Here is a 13131-nt window from a genome sequence, read left to right on the forward strand (position 1 = left end):
ATAGTACATATTATGTGCGTACGTGACACACGCCAATTAAACCGACCATTACGAACCCGCGCCGTCATGAGACTTCCCTCTCTTCCAAGATACAAAGTCGTCTAGTAATGTTGGCCATGCCTATGGTGTCGTCAGAACCGAGAATGTGCGGAAGACAATGCGACGAACCGCATCATCTTCGTAGTTGTCTAAGTTCGGATGTACTGTCCGACAGAACTCGTATACCTACAACACAGTGAGGAGACAGCCGCCGGTATGCATTCAGGCCATACATACCATGTTCCAGATATCCTTATTCGCCCCTCTGTAAGACGAATTCTCCTGACAGGCAGGTAAAAATTATGAAGAAGGGACAGAGTCTACACGGGATGCTCACGTTCAAAAACGTCGTAATATCGCCTATGATGGGATATCGTGTGGAGAGTAGAACCGACCAGAGCGCAGTTGCTGTCTATGCAAACCATAAAGACAAACTGACAGCCGTATCTCCTGCAGACGCTCACCTCCATGTCCATGTTTCTGCTTTGCCTGTAACGAGCATTAGGGAGAGGACGTGCGGAAAGCTGTAAACGCACGGTGGTTTTGACAGCGTGAAGCAGAACTGGTATAGTTCGCCAAATGCCCGCTCAACATTCTGAGCGTGATCCCAGTAGCGTGATCTGTTGTATAACTCGTGTGTTTTCGTTGTGCTCGCACTAGTCCTCCTTGTCACCGATGCTACTGGCGAAAGTGGCCGTTTGATTGGTTCATTTCTTTGGATGACTAGATCATCCAATTCCCTTAGCGCAGTTGCCAGGATAGGTAACGAAGAAATGCTTGATAGATGATAAGCTTGGTTCTTACGCCTTAATGAAAATAAACGCACCGCAGTGCGTCTGTACCCCGCCGCCACTCATCTGAAGTAATCTTCCCAACCTCAGAGCACCCAAACTGCCAAGCTAGGATGAGTGGCTGAGCACCATCCAAGGGCACGCCTGCCTCCGTGCACAATTTCTCTACACCCTCTGGACCGATGACACCCGGAGTGTCAGAATCTGCGAACTTCTGGAACAGGTCACGCGAACGCTGTGGCGAGTACTCTTCGTTTCCCGGGGCCGTTCGCTGTACAAGGTGGACTGATTATCGCGAATAGGAGGAAAGAAGTGGCAATAGAACATACGGTCGAGAGTTTGATATCCTCCAGTGCTTGACTGTGGACGGATCTGTTAGATACACAACAAAACAAAGACGAGAGTGGCATGCGAAAACGCCGTCGAGTACCCCGAACTTAAGTAAGTCGGGACGTTATTGAGAGAGAACAGTGAAAGCCGTGCAAGGTGTGACTCAAGGGAGAAAGTCGGGGGCGAACTCACGCATTTTTGTCGGGGTTCGTCGAGGTGCTGACAAGTCGCTGTGGGGAAACAACCAACCCATTAGCTGAGACAGGCCCATAGCACTGTACCGTTCACCATGCATCTTACGTCATCATTACTTCATAATGAAATACTTTAGTTAGGGGCCAAATATATTCCCTCACAATATAAATGCTCACACAGCCCTGGAGCTTCGACTTCTTGCACCTGTCGTCTTGGCAGTCGTGCTTCTGGCTTTCTTTGATGGCGCGGACTGCCAGATAATGTGAACACAAGATAGGAAGGACACCAGAAGAAGCCCGCCTCACCTCCGTTTCGGCCGATGAGAAACTGTGCATGTTACAATCAAAACTCCGTCATAACTTAGAAACAGCGCCGAACATACGATGCACTGGTGTTGACATTATCCTGGTTCTTGCCTTGGAAGTAGAAGCCTATCAACAAGCGAAGACAATTTAGCACGCCGCACCATACCTGTTCGGGTGGACTTCCGTGTACTTCGCGTCGCAACCCCGGCCTCCGTCTCTTCACGCTTACGCTTGGAACGTAGTGTTGTCGGGGCATTTAAGGATAACGAAAAACGGGTGGCTGCTCACCTTGGGGGGCATGGTTTTTCCAAGGGTGGGTTCAGATGTATTAGTTGAGAAGAAAGGACAAGTCATTTTGTGCTCGACCACCAGCTCTTTCTTCGCGTCACAGCGAGGCACACGTGACACACTTTAACACGCGGGAAACGGCCGCTAGCAGTTGAGGCCCTGAGCACCAGATGTCACTCATTACTTACAAATTGGAGACATTAGCTCCCCAAAATCCCTCTATGGAGGCTGATCAGCGAGGTTCAGAGCAAATCGCACATATATCTCAGATCGAGTTTCAAGGCGATTCCCGTATAGAAAACTCAACAAAACAAGGACAGCCCCAAAAGGACACTGGATTGGCGTGTGACCTCCAGTTAAGACTAACCTTAGTAACCTACCCCTATGCTCAATAGTCATCGACCTCCAGCGGCCGCACAGCCTGGACCTTCTCCATGGCTTCCCTCAACTCAGTTTCTGCAAAGACCGCCGCCTCTTTCGCCACAACCAGTTTCTTCTCCAGCTCCTCCACAGTCATGGGCCTCATCTGACCGTTTTCCTCGATGAACCCAATGCTATCGAACCGGCGGAGTGTATTACCAACCCGAGGTAACGATTTCTGGCAGCCCCAGCCATTGTCGTTAAAAGCTAGCACGGCGCGGACGGCCGCATTGTTGATGTCGCGATGCAACTCTTCGAGCTTGGACAACTGCACTTCCATCCAACGAGCACGCCTTTCGAGCGCCTGGGTCAGCGCGGCTACTTCATCCTCTTTTCCAACTGCGTCATCACCCGTCTCGTCAAGGAAATCGTCACCTTTGAGCATGTCCCTGAGAACACCGTCAAACGATGAGCTGTCGTCCCAAGTGGTACGGGGAAGGAGGCGCAGAAGATCAGAAATTGTTTGCGTCAAGGTTTCCAGCAGCTGCTGGAACGATGACACGGCATTGTCAATGGAACCTGACGGCATGCTGGTCGCAAACGAGCCCCCTCCGACTGACAACGCAGACAGCGCATGGACAAGGGGTGCATATTCCAAAGGCATCTTAGCAGCGGGGTTGATTTTGTGAAGGTCGAAGAAAGGATGGTTGGGAAGATTCATATATAGATTCCTCGCATCGATCTCATCCATAAGGTCCGCCACAGAAGCCCGCTCAATAGGTGACACTCGGTCAACCGATTGAGCTCTGGAGTCGCTCGGGCTAGAAAAAATGGTTTGATTGCCCGTACCAATAGCTGGAGCCGAAGTCTCTGTTGTAGACGGGATCTCTTCCGTGTTGGTGTCAATCTGCCTTGGGGATCTTAATAGGTCGCGCTACAGGCTTGTTTTTCTTCGGCATCTTCGACAAGATGGGTGGTTGGTCGACAGTTTCAACGACCTTGCGAGAAGTAGTTGCTTGCTCCTCCATCTCGGTCAAGGTAGGCTGGGCAGTGCGACTAGATTTCTGTGGAGCCACGTTCTTCTTCGTCTTCAGGGTCCTCGCCTTCGCCTTCTCTGCCTCGTGCTGATTCTCCCCTTCAGTAACTGACTGCGCAGTCTCCTGAGGGACCTTTGCCTTCTCCTCCTTCTCATGAGCTGCTTTCTCCCTCTCCGCTTTCTCCCTTTCAATTCGCTCTCTTTCCCCTTTCTCCCTCTCTTCTTTCAAAATGGCCAGCCTCTCCTTCTCTGCAGCCTTCTCTTGAGCAATGCGTGCCTTCTCAGCGGAACGTGCCGCAGCCCTCTCCTGAACAAATTTTTGCCGCTCGAGTGCTCGTTGTGCAGCAGCAACTTTCTTGGCAGCCTTGCGATCAGTCTTTGCTTGACCTTTGCTACCCTCGGCGGTAGACCCGATCTCGCTCGCCGCTTGGGAATCACCCTGTGTGGCAATACTGCCGGTAGCAGTAGTACTGGCGCCTAACGCTGGAAAATCCTCGGGGGAAAGGGTGGGCGACGACGTAGGTGCAGGCGCAGATTGGGGGACTGAACATGCACAAAGAAGGTGGAAGACCAAAAGAGAGTCATCAGTAACGTTGTACCAGACGATTAAGCTGCGCCCACAGAAAACGGAAGAAAACAGAGCGATGCAACCAGGCGAGGGACAAAAGTGAATAATAAAGCACACTAGCACTCGGGGAAACTCCAGTTTTCGGCGTCGCCAGAGGGATGAAAGGAGATGGGTTTCTTTGAATGGAGGCGACGATGAAGACGTAATGGAAGCGAGTATCCCTTCAACCAAGAGAGGAAAAATCATGGTCGTTGATAATATTTCCGCACTGAAAGCACGGCACTCGGTACTCTGACCTGGGGCACCTTCCCCCTGACGAAAGAAAGATACTCACCGTTTGGAAGGGCATTGAATCGCGAGGGATCTATAAGCGAGTCGTCGTTGCTTCGCAAGTGAAGGACCGGCGCTGCGTGATTGGTGGGAAGACCCGGTGGAAACCCTAAACCCGGAGGGGGTCCCAGTGGGACGTTCGGTGGTGCCTTGTAGTCCCCTGTACCCGGCAGGCTCCCTTGGTAGCTTGCTGACGCAGCCATTAGTGAGTCGCGGGGAAGCAAGCCTGGCAGACATGATAGCAGGATCGTGGAACTGGTTGGTTCGGCGTATATTGGTACTGCTGCTGTTGCTGCTCCGAAGCTTATGAAAAAGAAGATACAAAGAAAATCGAACGTTGTGATACAACATGCACGAAAATTACAAAAGAAAGGAGGATGAATCACTAGTCAACATCTGCCTCACATGCATCAAACAGACAGAAGCCTCCTACCAGCTGCGCCGTTCTGCATAGCATTAGCTCGCTCTCGAGAAGTCTGCAAAAATTCGCGGAGTTGTGCCTCGCTGACACCAACACTGGTATCGAATGGCTGAAAGCGGGGCTGCTGCTGTGGGGGAGCTTGCACCACTTGCGCATGCTGCGCTAGCGGCGAAGTCGGGTAGCTGCGATCGAAATGACTAGACGAGTTCCAATGAGGTTGTGCTGGTGAGGCGGTTTCTGCAGAGAAGAAAGACTGATGACTATCACTAGCACTTAGGGGGGAGGCAGCATGAACTGGTGATGATGCAGCCGTGGAACCCTGGCGCCCTCTAGCAAATCCAAATCTGGACACCTTTCTTTCCTCATCCGGAAGTACCGACTTCCCTGAGGCTGCCACTTGTGATTGTGAAGCTGACTCCTCTGTACTTTCTCCGAACGGGTTGAAGGTTCCCATGTAGTTAGAACATCCCGTAGATTGGTGATCGATGGGTGTACCCCGCATTGAAAGTGGATCGTACACTGACCGGGAGGAACTCTGAGGGTATGAAATGCCTGGTGGTGGTGCAGTAAATGACTTCGAGGACGGCAATTGCTGCTGGGATCGGAGGGCGGGGAACGTATCTATGAATCCACCGGTATATGGTACAGTGGTTTCTACTTCAAGATCCGGGAGAGCGATATCTGTGTTAGGGTTGTTGCCCGCCAACTTGGGATCTAGGTTGAAGCTAAAACCACCAAATTCATCCTCCCTGGAAAGCATGCGAAGAGTGCGATCAAGGTCCGGGAAAATGCTCGCAGTGGTGTTGGCAGGTGCGTTCTCTCGCCGAAACTTAACATCATCCAACAAAGCTTGTGCAGCGGTAGAGATTTGATAGGTAGATTGAGAGGGTTGGATACTTGGTGCATGGAGGTCAGATTTCCGGGAAGGGGGAGGCAGGCCAGGAGGGGCAGAGAAACCAGGCGGTACATCTGGGCCACCAAGGACGTTAGACGGAACGGAAGATTGAACTGATTCGGTGGACCGTGGTCGGGCAGGGGATGGTGGTACATCCTGGGACCCTGAACCCAAGTCGGACTCGATTGTGGTAGAGGGCGCCGGAGACACTGGTGCACCATGCTCTTTAGAACGGAGAATCTTGACGTCTGTAGGAGTTGCGGGTCTTCGAGGGAGGCAAGCCACTGCAGGTGTCGGAGGACGCGACAACGAAGTAACCGAAGGTGTCTTCGTGTTTCCTGCGGCGGGACCGGGTTTTCGATCGTGATGGGAACGGTTTGACGACTTCGAGTCTGGATTTGGGTTGCGGGCTTGCCGTTGACCACCCCGTCGGTTCGACCTTTGCACAATCGTGACCGACGAAGATGGCATAGTCGGGGAACTAGTGACTGGCACCGACGCCTTCGTGCCCCAGGCTGCACCCCGCGGCAGCCTTCCTGCTTACAATGTTGACCTACACAAACTGTTTAAAGTAGCTTGCATGCTTACCAGCATCATCTTTCGCAGAGCGTGTTCTATTCTCCGTGTCCTTGATCGTGTGTTTCCTGCGCGAAGACGGTTGTCAACGTCATAACAACACGAACTTATGTGATACTAACAATGTTGTCAAGTCTTCCTTGGTGAAGCAGTCTTTCTCGTCGCCCCATTCGTGCAGGCTCATACAAGTGCTATCGGAACAAGTAAGACTCCGGAGAAAAGCCATGCAATATTTCGTAGTGCCGTAGCTGGCCCTCATCACTTCCCGACCACCACCAGGAGAGGGGGCGCCATCAACAGTAGCGATACAGCGAGCCGCATCCTCCCGGCGGTGATAGGTTATGTACAGACCAAGTACAGGGGAACCGCCTGATGAAGTCCTCTTAACGAGTATAATCTTGGATATTTTGCCATATTGACCAAAATACTCGTTGGATCGCAACGTAGGTATAAGCTACAAGGGAATTGTTGATCAGTTGGCCGCGAGTAAATGAGACAATGGCACATACCTCTTCCTTGGCGAACCTGGGTCCAATACCCACGACGTAGACCACGTTGCGCTGCACCACACGCACGTTCACGAAGTGACGACGACCGAGGGCATCAAGTTCCTTCCGTTCGCGTTCACGTTGTTTCTTCTGTTGAGTAAGGCGCTTGTGACTGGGACGAAACAAACGAGGTGATTAGGCTAAAAAGTAGCCAAGAAGGATTGCTAACTGACTCTTCTTGTGGGATTGGCTTGAACTGTACGGCATCGTCGGTAGTACTCCCTACGGCAAGCGGGACAACGCCCATTGAGGTTTTGCTTGATGTGGTGCCAGCAGAAACGGCAGATCTGTGGCACAATAAGGGGGAGGCAAAATTGAAGTTGATCAGACAAGTCGTACCTGGTATCCACAAACACAAGGTTTAAAATTAAGGTCAGAGATGTCCATCTCCTCCAGACAGAGGGGGCATTCAGCGTCATCCTGTGACGATCGGGTGCAACACAGTGACCTAAGGGGTACATGAGGAGAACCACTGAGTAACCTACTGCATCGTCGTCGCTCCAGTACGCGTCCTGGACACCAGCCAAAACGTGGGACTTTGACTGATGAGCAGAAAACCCGACGTGCATAGCGGGCGCTGGCAATGACGGATGACCGTGAAGCTTGGCTGATGACATTCTGCAGTGCTGTGTGGATGCTATATAACAACTTGCTATCGAGGAACGACGACGAGGACGGCGACGGCGAGAGGGGGAAGACGGGCAGAGCTGGAACAACTCAAAGGCCGAATTGCACAATGAGGCTCAAAGGGTACGGAAATTCCCACGTCGCTCAAAACGGATATTTGCCCCTGTTTGCTGGTGGCACGCATGTAACAAAGACAGCATCAGCACTCAAATATTCAATGCAACTCGTCAAAAGTGTGCTTCGGCGGGTGCTAATAGGGTACATGGCCTGCGTAGTGACAACATGCATTAAAAATCATCATCATCATCGAAATCCCGCCTCCGTTGGTACTGATCAGTGAACGTCTCTTTCAATGCTTGCACTTCAATGCGAAAATCAGGCAGACACTCACCACGATCGTAGTTTTCTTCGTGTTAGTTTTGGACTGCGCATCTTCCATCTGTTGAGCCCACATCATCAAGCCGACCGCATTCCAGAGTCGTAAAAGAATCTCTTACCTGTTCTAGGAGGTCTATCAGCTGCGACTCAGTCACTTTTCCGCGAAGTTGACCCGTCTGTGCCATCCGAAGCAACACAGCTTCGATCTGCTGCGACCGTTCCGGGCTCACCAGCGCGATACGAGACACTACAAGGGGTGGATAAAATCATGTTTCTCGTACATCAGCCAGATCCGTGCACCCAAACGACGAAGAACAGACATTACTCACACCTTTCACGCGCTGTAGTATCGAGAATAGTCGCAATCATATCTCTCCGCATGGCCTCCTGGGCCGCTCTCTGTGCCTCTTGTTCGGCATTTGGCTCAGCTGGTGTCTGTGGTTTCAATCCTTGAGGTAGGCCCTCCATATCGTTGAGACAGTAGTGGAGACCAAATTATAGTACTGGTGTTTGTACAAAGCCCATCTGTGGTGCGAGATATACAGGTCACCAGTTTTGGAAAACCCCTGAGAACACCGGTCCTTCACAACATCCAACCTTCGGCAAGGATAAATAAACCAAGAACGACCCCAAAACAGCTAACTACAGCTCTCCCAGCCCCACCGTTACTGACCGTCCCACCCATAGCACGGGCTTTGAACGCAGAATAAGTCTCGGACCCTGCAACATCGGCATTGATGCTAAACACCATCCCTTCTCTACAATGCAGCCCCTGTTTGCAGTATACCCAGATGGGAGTAACCTATCGAGATCGTGGTATCACTGCGTGTCGTAAACTTAACCAAGGATTTACTTACGTCGCTTATGTCGATGGTATATGTAGATTGCATACTATGGTAGAGAACGTTAGATGTAACACGTCATGTGCAGCAACTGGACGCACAATCCTGAGTCAAAACCGCCTTGACCACTGCTAGATTTGAAAGGTTGGCAAGGCTGCTCGAATGTCGATTGTGTGGCCGTATGATTGCCTGGCATGAACTGGAACGTCACGGTATCACCAGCCTGAGCAGAGATATTTGAAGGATTAAAAGTCAGCTGGCTACCGCCGACGGTAACGTTGTGATCGATAGACCCGTTCACAGTCAAGGCAAGACCTAAGAAGAGCATTGTGGTAAAAGTGGATGGGGACATGTCGAATGTTCAAGGTGAACACAGTTCCACAAAGATAGCAGGCTCTGGAGAGGATCACTGCAGGGGAAATTTGGATGTACGCACCGAACTTTATGGTGAGGCATATCTGCTATGTCCCTCGTAACTGGTTGAGAGGGGTGGCGGATCAAGTCATTTAAACAACTCGCCAAGCCCTTACATCATTGACGATTCCCCGAGTCAAGTGCTTGATAATATGAGGTGGGTGGGATGAAGAGTTTGTACGGAGTATGAGGGACCTTGATCGAGGAACAAAAAGATCACGGGGTAAATTCAACAGAACGTGTATCCGGATGCATTTGCTTTGTGGACAGACGTCACTTCGAGGTGCCTGCACATCCAAACCCTGCACGCCACTAGTCAGGGGTAGAATTCTAAATCGAACGTTACAAGTCACCCATGCCCGGGGGAGGCCACTGGTTGCTGATGTGCAGCAAAGGTTGGTAGAACTCGCCGTTTGAAAATATCTTGCTGCTCGTCTTGCATCAACACAGCGCCTCCCAGCTCCTCAATAAGCTAGTGTTGAACTTACCACCAGGGATACCTATGGCGTTTTGGAAATGTCTGGTAACTGGTCTTGGCAGGGAATTCGAGTGTCACGACTACGCAGTCAAAGTTATCTGTGCTACTTGCATGAATGTTCCGTCCACAGGCAAAAGTCCCTCACACCTCAGTGACAGTGTGCCGTGAGTCTCTTGACAATCACAGCCCATGACGATACTCGAGATTGGCGGGACGAAATGAACACGAAGCGTCATCTTCACCAAAAAGAATTGGTTACCAAAGGCAGTATGTACGTACTACCGACGTCGTTCAAGAGCAATTGTCACTGCAGATATTGTACTATGAATGCTTATTTTTGGACACTCACTTGTGGAGTGTTAGGGTGGCAGAGTCCGGTCCTTGACAACCACAGGGAAATCGCCGTTACTGGCTTCAGGTCCAAATTATTAGACACAATAAAAGCCGCACAGGTAGTACATACATAGTCCCATTCGTGGGTACAAATCAGTCGGACTATACGAAAAGTCCGCAGGTACAGTATACACCACTTGATAAGACTTGAGTCTTGCACGTGTAGCACCTGTCAGGAAAGTTCAAGAATAATATTCCTTCACAAACCTGCCTCACCTCTTAATTACGGGCTGTATATAAGATCCCATTCCCTCCTTTCGTATTTTCCTGCATCTGGTCGACGAAAAGAAAGTATTTCCCGGTGAACAACCCCACCTGATCGAACATTGTCAGTGCAAGGGAATTGTGGAGAAAAAAATGCCGTACAATCTGAAGAAGGTCTGGCTCCCTTCACAGCCGAAAGCCCACTAGAAAGGGTGCCTGCTGCAGAAGGCGATTACCTCAAACCGTTCGTTTTCGGCCACTCAGGTTCTAGGTATGGCGCATAGAATGACAAGTCTGCAAGTTCTATATGGGCAAATCGCCTGAAAAAGGGGAGCCAGGATCTCCAGCCTTCATTCGGGTCCTGAGGGGGCCCCCGTTTGTCCCGTTGTCGGTGTCGAGTTCAGCGGTGCGGGGCCGCCACCCTCGCAAGACCTGTTCTTTGGACCTATACTGCTTATCCCATTGGCAAAGACGCTGCTTGATGTTAACACTTCTACCGGCCTTTAATTTGATGATGTATGGGGCTAGAGGATCTGAGGGTCGACGAACACATCGTTAACATCGACGTGGCCTGCAGAAAAATGAACAATACCTCAAATTTCAAAGGTATATATGTAACTCGGACAATCAGTTCCAGAGGGGGCCCTTGCCATCTCTTCTTGAAGTACCAATTGAGTATGCACACTCTAATACTGAATACGTAATCTAAAGATAACGTTCTATATGGATATGTGGGACGGACCGCAGAATGCATAATTCTTACCTTTAAATTTAACATATCTATCCGCATGACCGACTCTCTCAATGTGAAATCCAATTTCTTTCACCTTCCGGTGATTTCCACAATACGCAGCGGACATAGGGTCCAACATTGCATGTGTAGGGGAGAAGTTAACGGACGAAGGGCATTTTTTATCAGCCCTGGTTGTAGCGTTGCATTTGACTTTAACTTCAACGTATGAATCCGCATGACCGACTGTTGTTTCTTTCTTTTTGTGATGGCCACAATACGCAACACGTATCTTCGTTAGATCGAGTTGTAGCGCTGCATCCGACAGTAACTTTGACAATAACTTGGCCAGAAGGAGGTGCAGATGCTGAGGACGAAGTTGAAGTTGCACGAAGTGCGTTCGGGGCCAAAGTACGCGTTGACTGAGGGAGATCGTCTGCAGCCGATATGGATGACGGATTCTTCGCGCTATGCAAGACAGGGATATCAGGATCAGTTTGTGGCGAATGTACGGTGGATACAGCAGGAGTCGGGTTTGGGTCGCAGGAGAGTCGCGGAAAGAAGTCTCTTTGCGCCGTGAGGTAGGGGTATCAGACTCGGACTGTGGCAAATACATGGTAGGTACAGCAGGTGCATCAAGCTTGGATCGCAGGGGGGTCGAAAAAGGTAGAGACTGCGAGGGTTGTAGTGTTGTCTCTAGGAGGTTCTGAGACCCTAGCGTCCGCAATGCATGCTGCACCGTCTGCGACCATTGTTCTGTCCGGGGACACGATCCAGGCATGAATCCTGGGGTATCTAGGCGTGGCGCAGATACGGCTTCGCCATGTGGCGAAGGTGGGCGATTGACGCTATCCGCCATTTTGCTCAATGAGCGTAAAGCCGGTTCAAGTCCCCCAGTAAACTTTTTCTTGTGTCCGTCGCGGTGTTTCCCGTTGGCTCCGTGACGTGACGTCGGCGGAAGGATAGGTGCGAGGGTGTTCACGCTCAGAGCACGACTGCTCGGCAGAGGAACATCTTTTTAGGTCCTTTAGCTGTCTTTTCAGCGCAAGGACATCGAAAGACTCGGTTGGATTACGGCCACGGGTCGGTTTTGAAGACTGTTGATGGTGGGTCATCGACGAATACCTGCTTAGAGAAAGTAATTATGCAGACCAGCCGGGGTGACTGCGCCTTATATCCCGTGTGGACTCGTGATGCATAATGTACGGCGAGCACATCGCAGGCAGTATTGGAATATGAAATGCACCAATCCCTGATTGCTTGTTGACGTCGGTACTGTACTACGCTCCTGCGAGAGCGGCGGCTTAGAAAACCGTTACCCGACTCACTCCCTTGAACCTCTCGTTCCGCCTTTGACACAGCTAATGCCATTATTGTTCCTTACTGCAGTGCGAACGTCTCTAGAAGCTATGAGCATGCAGATAGGCTGTCCTCCCTGAACGTGGGAAGTCACACCCGCCGCAAATTTTGTGATTGCCTCTTCTGCACGATCAGTTCCTTAAGCAGCTCTTCCAGAGATGGGCTTATGCATTACCTCTTTGTTGCCATGTATAAAGTCCCTTGTTCCTTTATGTGTGCGTATGTGACATTGGCAATCTGATCGACTTCATGATCGAGTGGGGTACGGTTTTGGAGAGGATCAGAGTCAAGGGAAGTAGGATGAGGTATCAAATCGAAAAGCTTGCCCGTCTCGTCAGGGAATCCCCAAATGCCATTCCCAAAGTGCGACGTCTTAGGCTGAGTGATGTTTCCATCAGACCTTTTGACATCTGGGTCGAGTCCCCAGAGTTTTCTGAACGACGAACAATGAGATGTGGAACCAGGAAAAGACACCAACGGTTATCGCCCTCCTGAATTGATGCCAATGCCTTACGTTGGGATCACCTCCAAGGGACAAGCGTTCTAAACGACAACAACGTTATGACCAGGCACGCGAAATTTAATGAACAATAGAACTGGATCTGTAAGGAACAGATACGAGGAACTAAGAATGAGGACGCGGAATGATGCCGAGAGCGGTGGCAGGGAGGTTCCGCAAGCAAAGAGGACAAGACTTCAGAGGGAGAGTCTAGCTCTCAACAAAAGGGTAGCCAGTGCCCGAGCTAAGTTTAAACGAAGGTCACGATTGGCTGTAATAGACTATCGCGATATGTCGTGTTCTTTACCACGCAACCAGCTAATACGTCAGCACCGGTCAGTCACTGGTACGGCAACTGTTTGTACTCAAAAACTGATTGCGACGAGGCATCGGCGGTCGCCCGTGATACGAAGAGGCACCGAGTCGAGTCGAGGCAAAGTGAGAAACGTGATCGAGCAGAGCTGGACCAGACCGTCTAAGAAGCTTGATTTGGAAATGAGTGGCAGGCTAACGTAATTTCCCACG

At 50.7% G+C, this 13131-nt stretch overlaps 5 protein-coding genes across 5 annotated transcripts; all 5 read right to left on the reverse strand.

Moving 5' to 3' along the window:
- Positions 1–48: 48 nt before the first annotated feature.
- Positions 49–915, reverse strand: F5J12DRAFT_719011 (DUF298-domain-containing protein; the record flags this gene model as incomplete). Its single annotated transcript, XM_051741145.1, has 7 exons — positions 49–120; positions 169–225; positions 277–321; positions 377–451; positions 504–528; positions 576–815; positions 866–915. Coding segments are annotated over 7 exons (564 nt in total), but the record flags the coding sequence as incomplete, so codon positions are not given.
- A 1421-nt stretch (positions 916–2336) lies between these two features.
- F5J12DRAFT_905003 (uncharacterized protein) lies at positions 2337–7299 on the reverse strand (the record flags this gene model as incomplete). Its single annotated transcript, XM_051748606.1, is given in 13 exon segments — positions 2337–3242; positions 3478–3887; positions 4247–4391; positions 4438–4497; positions 4659–5767; positions 5792–6094; positions 6147–6202; positions 6257–6588; positions 6644–6794; positions 6856–6904; positions 6924–6969; positions 7022–7102; positions 7168–7299. The coding sequence occupies 13 exon segments, from the start codon at positions 7297–7299 to the stop codon at positions 2337–2339; spliced, it is 3780 nt and encodes a 1259-aa protein (XP_051600983.1).
- Positions 7300–7501: 202 nt separating this feature from the next.
- On the reverse strand, positions 7502–8189 carry F5J12DRAFT_823239 (PDCD5-related protein). Its single transcript, XM_051745380.1, has 4 exons — positions 8017–8189; positions 7807–7934; positions 7701–7748; positions 7502–7638 (listed from the first exon to the last, which is right to left on the reverse strand). Exons 1-4 carry the CDS (start codon positions 8153–8155, stop codon positions 7597–7599), a joined length of 357 nt encoding a protein of 118 aa, XP_051600984.1. The 5' UTR covers positions 8156–8189; the 3' UTR covers positions 7502–7596.
- A 16-nt stretch (positions 8190–8205) lies between these two features.
- Positions 8206–9048, reverse strand: F5J12DRAFT_36789 (uncharacterized protein). Its single transcript, XM_051739073.1, has 3 exons — positions 8631–9048; positions 8545–8578; positions 8206–8489 (listed from the first exon to the last, which is right to left on the reverse strand). Exons 1-3 carry the CDS (start codon positions 8879–8881, stop codon positions 8271–8273), a joined length of 504 nt encoding a protein of 167 aa, XP_051600985.1. The 5' UTR covers positions 8882–9048; the 3' UTR covers positions 8206–8270.
- Positions 9049–10542: 1494 nt separating this feature from the next.
- Positions 10543–11607, reverse strand: F5J12DRAFT_781937 (uncharacterized protein; the record flags this gene model as incomplete). The annotated part of the gene is made up of 2 exons (XM_051742644.1): positions 10543–10589; positions 10782–11607. The coding sequence occupies 2 exons, from the start codon at positions 11605–11607 to the stop codon at positions 10543–10545; spliced, it is 873 nt and encodes a 290-aa protein (XP_051600986.1).
- Positions 11608–13131: the final 1524 nt, after the last annotated feature.

This window comes from Pisolithus orientalis, assembly GCF_024613125.1.
Source record: "Pisolithus orientalis strain OTSU chromosome Unknown F5J12scaffold_10, whole genome shotgun sequence".
Lineage (NCBI taxonomy): Eukaryota > Fungi > Basidiomycota > Agaricomycetes > Boletales > Pisolithaceae > Pisolithus > Pisolithus orientalis.

What these genes read in the sequence shown, in the direction of transcription:
- F5J12DRAFT_36789 (XM_051739073.1), bottom strand. Translation starts at nt 8,881, where the DNA reads ATGTCCCCATCCACTTTTACCACAATGCTCTTCTTAGGTCTTGCCTTG. An exon ending in GGCGGTTTTGACTCAGGATT is followed by an intron (nt 8,579 to 8,630) that starts GTGCGTCCAGTT and finishes TCTCTACCATAG; the next exon opens with TATGCAATCTACATATACCA. An exon ending in ATACCATCGACATAAGCGAC is followed by an intron (nt 8,490 to 8,544) that starts GTAAGTAAATCC and finishes CGATCTCGATAG; the next exon opens with GTTACTCCCATCTGGGTATA.
- F5J12DRAFT_823239 (XM_051745380.1), bottom strand. Translation starts at nt 8,155, where the DNA reads ATGGAGGGCCTACCTCAAGGATTGAAACCACAGACACCAGCTGAGCCA. An exon ending in TACTACAGCGCGTGAAAGGT is followed by an intron (nt 7,935 to 8,016) that starts GTGAGTAATGTC and finishes CACCCCTTGTAG; the next exon opens with TGTCTCGTATCGCGCTGGTG. An exon ending in CGAAGAAAACTACGATCGTG is followed by an intron (nt 7,639 to 7,700) that starts GTGAGTGTCTGC and finishes TTCACTGATCAG; the next exon opens with TACCAACGGAGGCGGGATTT.